We start from the raw sequence: 7,576 nt of genomic DNA, 5'->3' as shown, positions 1-7,576 counted from the left end.
ATGATCCCGGCATTCTGGGATCAATCCCCACATCAGGCTCCTCCGCTATGAGCCTGCTTCTTCCTCTCCCACTCCCCCTGCTTGTGTTCCCCCTCTTGCTGTCTCTACTTATCTCTATCGAATAAATAAATAAAATCTTAAAAAAAAAAAGATTAGTGAGGGAAAAAACAGATATTTATTCACATCCAGGGGAGTTCACAGAAAAATGTGACTCAAAGAGGTGGTTAGAATTTGGGGCTTATATTCCATCTTAATAGAGAAAGAGCACTTATGGGAAAACCAATGATTTTGAGAAAAGATAAATGAGATGAGAGATAGGGTTTTTTGACAGTATCTCTTCAGGTGATTTTTTTTCTTTTTGAGAGAGAGTGTCCCCCTCCCCCCCCACACACACAAGCAGGGGAGTAGGGGCAGAGGGAGAGGGAGAGAGAGCATCTCAAACAGACTCCATGCTGAGTGGGGAACCCAACACGGCTCGATCTCACGACCCCTGAGATCACGACCTGAGCCAAAATCAAGTCACTCAACCCACTGAGCCACCCACGCCCCTGCTGAGGTGATTTCTTATCCTAGGGTGCCAATTTCTAATCTCTGGTAGTAGGAGTCAATCCTCCTTCCTTATGAAACTCCATGAGAGGGGAATTTATGACTGCTGAATTGGGGGGGGGGCTCTGCTTTTACGCAGGTGAGTCCAGAAAATAAACAAAAAACATCTCTTCGCAGTGGTATACTCTGGATCCCTTCATTCTTCTTTCAACTGCCAAAGTCTCTTTATTGTCTTAGGTACCCGCCCCAGGCCGACTCATCACCCCTGCAAATTCCCAGAATGCCACTTTGGATCAAACAGTTGTCCTGCTCACACTTCGGTGGTTCTATTGGACCCATGAAATCCAGTCCAAAACAGAACGCTTAGCCTTTTCTCTCCTAATACTCTGCGTTTGCTTAAGTGATTCTTTCTACTCAAAAGTCCCTTGCTGTGCCCCTTATTTTATTCAATAATAGAAACAAGAGCTCACATTTAACAGGGCACTGTCATGTGCCAGGCACTCTTCTAAATGCTTTATATGTATCGACTCAGTGCTCACAACCACCCTACGAAGTCGGCCCAGTTCTCCCTTTGGCGATAAGGAAACAGGTAGAGAAAGTAACTTGCCTAAGCCCACAGGGGGAAAGGACAGAATCAGGATTTGAACTCAGGCAATGCGGCGCGCGCGCGCGCACATGTGTGTGTGTCTCCTCTGAATATGACCTCGTCAGGCCTCGTCAGAACCGGCGGAACCAGCGAGAGGGAAACAGGTGCAAACACCACCTGGTAGTCTTCCTCACGCCACATTTCCTGACCGGTGTAGCCCTCTGCACACGGCAGGCACTTTGGTATTTTATTTTTCCCTAACCTCTCGTATTGTGGTAAGATATGCACGACATAATGCCAAACCCAGCGTCATGGTGTCTATTTTCTTCTGAGGGTTTTATAGTTTCAGCCCTTACATTTTGAGTCTTTGATCCATTTTATTTCTTGTATATGGTGTAACAGTACCTCTCATTTCATTCTTTTGCATGTGGACATCCAATGTTCCCTGCACCGTTTGTTGAAAACACTGTCCTTTTGGCGGAGCATGAGGAAAATAGTGATTATCGAAATAGCGATAGAACAGGACAGATGGCAGCTACACTTGTGGTGAACACAGCATAATGCATAAACTTGCCAAATCACTAAGTTGTACACCTAAAACTAATATTGTGTTAACTATATCCAAAATATATATGTATACATACATACATATATACACACACATATATACATACACATATACATTCATAGATAGATAAATGGTCATCTTTGTATTACCAAAAAACCTGTCCTTTTCTCACTGAATGGTCTTAGCACCCTTGTAGAGTATGACTCGACCATCTATGCAAGGGTTTATTTCTGGCTTCCTTATCTCTCTCCAACTTTTAATTTTGAAATACTTTAAACCTGAAGAAAGACCGACAGGCTAGTACATGAACACGTGCATACCCTTCACCTGATTTAGTCGTTATGAACATTTCGTCACGTTTGCCTTTGTGCTACCACTCTTGACGTACTTTTTTGTTGAACCATTAATTTCCAGACATCACAACACTGTATCTCTAAATTCTTCATTATTTATCCCCTAATAAGGTTCTCCTAGTGAACTATGTCCCCCAGAAGACCAGTATTTATTCAGGAATATCATCCACTCTAAGATCCGTATTAAAATTTGCCTAATTTCCAGGGCACCTGGGTGGCTCAGTCAGTTAAGCATCTGCCTTTGGCTCAGGTCATGATCTCAGGGTCCTGGGATTGAGCCCCAAGTCAGGCTGCTTGCTCAGCGATGAGTCTGCTTCTCCTTCTCCCTCTGCCCTTCCCCGTGCTTGTGCTTGCTTTCTCTCAAATAAAAATCTTAAAAAACAATAAAATTTGCCCAATTAAAAAAAATGTCTTTTATGGGTTTTAAATTTTCACTCCTGGACCGAATCTAGGTCTATATGTTGGCAGCTTCTCAAACTACACATAGAATTACCAATATAACCTAGCAATTCTACTCCTGGGTAGATAATCAGAATTTAAAAGTTTTTATATGCCAGTGTTCACTGCAGCAATCATTTACAATAGCCACAAGGTAGAAACAACCCAAGGTGAATGGGTAAGTAACACATGGTTATAGGCATACATACAATGAACAATGCGTCCTGACACGTGCTGCAATACCGGTGACCCTGGGAACCATGAGGCCAGGTGAAACAAGCCAAGTTTAAAAGGACATGTATTACATGACAACCCTTACATGAAATACCTAGCAGAGTCAAATTCATGATGACAGCAAGCAGAATGGAGGTCACCAGGGCTGGGAGGGGAGGGAATGGAGTTATTTATTGCCATGGTTACAGAATTTGTTTGGGATGCTGCTGAGGTTCTGGAAACAGAAGTGATGGTCATACATTTTGAATGTACTTAATGTCACTCAACTGCACCCTTGAAAGTAACACATTCAGTAGAAACTATACTTCAAATTTTGATCTTGTCGTGGGCTAGCGAAATATGGTCGGGCTCTCGCGTGATGCTGGGCAGTGGCAGCCACAGCTTGTCGGTCCTGTGATCAGGAAGGTCAACAACCAACGCACTTACAATCATTGTTTCTCACGGTCCATATTCAATAAATTACACAAGCTATTCAACACTTTATTATAAAACAGGTTTTGTGTGAGATGATTTTACTCAACTGTAGGCTAAGTGTTCTGAGCACACCGAAAGTGGGTTAGGCTAAGCTATCATGTCTGGTGGATTAGGCATATTAAATGCATTTTTGACATATTCTCAACTTACTATGGTTTATTGGCACGTAACCACATCAAAGTCGAGAAGATCTATATATTTCACCACCATTTAAACACACACACACACACACACACACACACACACACACACCCCTCCAGCAGAGGAAAGTCACAGAACAGGGTTTCTCAACAGCAGCACACTGGCGTTTTGAGCCTGGTGATTCTTTGTTTAGCAGCGTCCCTGGCCTTGACTGGATGCCAGTAGCACCTCCTCAGTCATGACAATCAAAGTATCTCCAGAAATTGCCCGTGTCCCCTGGGGAGGAGGCCAGAGTCTTCCCTGATGGCGGACCAATGGACTACACAAACTTTGCTGACCGACTGAATGTTGTCTGAAGCTCTACTTCGGTCCCTCAGCGCCGCCGACAGGTTTTTCCATTGACGAGAGAAGAGTTTTAATGGTTTTTCCACATACCACATAGGTATTCTTCAAATAAAATGACCTTTTAAATGCACTTTTCTGCACTCTGCCCGCCAACAGAATGACACCAAGTTCTGGAGAAGTCATTTCAACATGAAGCATCCTTCTCCACGTTTTGAGTGAGCTCAACTACCACTGGTCTTGCCTGGAATTGTGCGGTAACCAAATAAAGCAAGTGTCTGACAATGGTTTAACAAAATTCTTTAATAAAATTTATAAAAATGAGTATTTAAGAATTTTCTCAGCTTAAATTGTTTTCCTTTTCCACCCCCAAAGAAAATACAAAATTATCCGCACCCACACACATATACACTCAAAACTATAGTAACATTCTCTATGCAGGACTACATTAGAGTTTCATTTGCTGAAAAATCAAGACAATTCCAAGAAGTGATTGCAGGGATGATTTTTTTTTTCCTTTGAAAAAGAGCTGACAGACAGTAAAGCAATTTAGATAAAATTATTTTCCGCGGTTGTCAAAAGTTTCTTCAAGTTCCCATTTCAATTAAAAGAAGATCCAAATCAAAGTTCTCCCACCCTCCCCTTGCTAACACCCTGTAGGGCCATATTTTCTTCCTGCCCCTAAGGGAAAAAAACCTGGATTTCCTAATATTCTTGATTTTCTATGCACACTCAGAATTTGGGGCAGATGTGTCCAGATCGGCCAGCATTTTCTGTAGACATCAACAAAAACAGGCAGTTGGGGATTCTGGGCTTCAGGTACAAACTCTGGCTTGAGGATCCTGATAGCACACACATGTTAAGATTCTTACATTCTTCAGAATTTTCAGGACTAGAGGTAGAGCCACCTCAATCATCCTCAGCCTCACTTTGCTCAACTGCCAGGCTCAATGACACATCTCTCCCGCCACCTCCAAGCCCATCTTTCACGTTGCCCTCAGTTGTGACAAACCTCCTTCCGTCTTTGGCTGCAGCACTCAGGCACTATCCTAAGTGTCCAAAGAGATCACTCTTTTGAGTGATAAATGAACATTAGAAGTTGAGTGGCACCTGAAAACTCACCACCTTTTCTGCTCAACGCACCCTGTTTAGAACCAACGTACCTCAATAATGACATACACGTAACAAACACACTTATGCAGAACAAGTAAGTGGATGGACACCAATTTCAAGTTACGTACTTAGGAAATAAAAAAGAAGAACCATTAAAGGTCTTACGAGTCCACGATACCCAGTCACACTATGGCCAGACGAAGACCAAGTCTCCTACCCTGAAAGGGCCCAACAATTTCTCCATCAGAGAACTCCTATCTGGGGCAATGTAAGTTCAGAAGGAGTAAGAGTGGGTATGAGAATAGGGGACACCAGTGCAGTGACAGGAGGAAAAAAGATCACAAATTAAAAATAATTATACATATATACATACATACACACACACACACCAACAACAACAACAGGGCAGGTGAGTCCTCCCTTCCTTTAAAAAAAAAATGAGACAAAAGCCTATAAGGAAATCTGCAAATTGCTAGCAGAATCTAATCTTCAAGTTGCTAGTAGAACCTTCTGGAGGCTGAAGCTATTCTTTTGAAATATTAAACATGTGGGGGTCTTTTGGACAGCATCACCATTTAAAGAATGATGAAAAGAAAAAAAGCTTCAAAGAATAGGTCAAAATCGTTCTCACATACACAGATTAGATCTATAGAGTGGTCATCCTAACTATCCTAACTGCATCACTGAGCAATCTCTCTTCCCCAGAAACTCATCTCAAGTGAAGGGAGCTGAAAAACAAGTACCCTTGCATTTTCCACCACACGGTGTAAGGACCCCTCTCCTCCATTTGTCTCAAATGCCCTAGTCGTCCTCGCCACCTCCGTACATGTCCGCCAGCTTCTTGAAGCGATTGCCCCATTCGTTCAGGTAGTCATAGTCCTGGTCTTGGTCTGACTCTGAGGAGTTCAAGGAGCTCAGACTAGCAGCTTCAGAACCACTTCCCTCGTAGTCGAACACGAGCAGAGAGTCGTAAGGAGGAGCGGTGGGGTCGGTGTCCGCTGCCTTCAGGTTCTAAGAAGAAGGAAGACGGTAGGATCTTTCAATGAGAAGAATCGCACACCTATCAGGCAAGATGCCTTCTCTAGGTGCCTCCAGCAACATGTAATGCCCAAGAACGCAACCATCCTATAGAACACCAGGAGCAATTAGCCCCAATAAGGTAAATGGATACAGACTGGCAAGGAAGACACACAACATACTGCTGATGCAAAGAGAACGCTACGGGTAAAGATGCAGAATGTTTTCCCCTAAACTAATGATAAATTTTATGTAGGCAGGAGAGAAACAAGCCAGTCAGGTTGGACAGAGGCTGAAAACAATGACGACAGTCGTACTGGTCCATACAGCATTTCCACCTGGAAAGGTCTGGAAGGATGAATGCCAAACTGTTAACAGTTAACTCTAGAGAGTAAGGTTGGGGGCAGTAACGAAGCACCTGCATTTTTTTCCTTCATATACATTTTCAAAGTTTATTATTTTATTTTTTAGTAGCAAACACTATTTTTGTAATTAAAAAAGAAAAAAAAAGCAAACTACTATCAGCTATGATGACACACAAATGATTGTGAATGGAGGAAAGGACCTGAATTCAGATTTATCTAAAAAGGGAGGTTTTAACTGGCCCTTTCCATTCCCAGCTTCCTAGAATATCCAGCCTGGTCACTTCCAACACTGCTTTGTGTAGTTCCTGGTGAGGACCCCCACAGCAACTAAAGCAAATCCAGCCTCTATCACGAAGACTTGCTGAGGGCCACTGGACCATCAGACAAGCACTTAAAATCATTCCAGTAACTGAGCAAGGCATCAGGTAACATAGTTTAAGGAAATAGATTCTATTGGACTATTTTCTTGCTTGGTTCTTTGCTCACTCCGACTCCAAATTTGTCCTCATCTTACCCTAAGCTCATTAACAATGCCTCATTACTCATTCTCCCTTGCAGATAAGGACCATCTTGTGGCAGTTCTGGCCAGTACCATATAGAATGAACTCCCCACTTGTATTAACAGTTTGCTAGAACAAAGATTTTTAGCCTCTGCTCTGCCCTTCCTACTTCTTCTTGACTGGAATACAGACCCAAGGCCTGGAAGTGTGGCAGCCATCTTGTGATCATGTGGCAACAAACATGAGAGCGAGGATTTATGAGGTTAATCTCATATCTGTTTAAGCTCCTGAAATTCATGGCTGAATGCATTTCCGATATACACCAACTGATATTATTTTTCTGGCCCTTAGGTAGACCTGTGATACATATTTAATATCATATCCCAACCAGCAGTGGGATGCAGGGACAAAAAGACCCATTAGTGAAACCAAACGGGATCTACCAAACAGGATCTCCTCTGAATCTCTTTAGTTTCATTTCTAGTTCTACTAAATCCTTACAAGCAATTCGTGGTTTTGCCATATGGATATTGCAAATTCACTAGGAACAGTGTGAAGTGCTTTTAGTTCTGAAATTCAGATGAGACACAAATAAAAAATAGCATTCAGGGAGCAGGCGAGGAGAAAACGTGGTAAAGCAAAGGATCTAAAGACTTTTTCCTCACTTTCAACCCAACTGCTCCTGAGTTTAGAGATAAGTTGCACCTTGGCTTTTGACTTTGCTAACTTACTTCGTCAATGAAGTTTCCAATTTCATCGGGATTGGCAGGGCGGGGCCGATACTGGGGCACACTCAGGAGGGTTGGCGCCACATCATTGCGAGTCACTTCAGGCCGAGCATCCAGGCCCCTGTGCAACTGGCTCAAGTCAAAGTCCTTTGGAGAAAAAGGTAAAAATAG

At 42.8% G+C, this 7,576-nt stretch overlaps 1 protein-coding gene across 2 annotated transcripts in view; it reads right to left on the bottom strand.

Moving 5' to 3' along the window:
• Window positions 1-4,199: 4,199 nt before the first annotated feature.
• CDH1 (cadherin 1) overlaps window positions 4,200-7,576 on the bottom strand; it is a 75,876-nt gene continuing 72,499 nt past the window's right edge. For both annotated transcript variants that reach the window (XM_008702415.2, XM_040633504.1), the window contains 2 exons: window positions 7,409-7,552; window positions 4,200-5,806 (listed from right to left, as the gene is read on the bottom strand). In XM_008702415.2, the coding sequence (XP_008700637.2) occupies window positions 5,597-5,806; window positions 7,409-7,552 (354 nt within the window). In that variant the 3' untranslated portion in view covers window positions 4,200-5,596. The remainder of the gene's footprint in view (window positions 5,807-7,408; window positions 7,553-7,576) is intronic.

Source organism: Ursus maritimus, unplaced genomic scaffold (assembly GCF_017311325.1).
Source record: "Ursus maritimus isolate PB19 unplaced genomic scaffold, ASM1731132v1 scaffold_19, whole genome shotgun sequence".
NCBI classification, from domain to species: Eukaryota; Metazoa; Chordata; class Mammalia; order Carnivora; family Ursidae; genus Ursus; species Ursus maritimus.
Note: the sequence above shows the minus strand (reverse complement) of the source record. Positions and strands in the feature narration are given on the sequence as shown.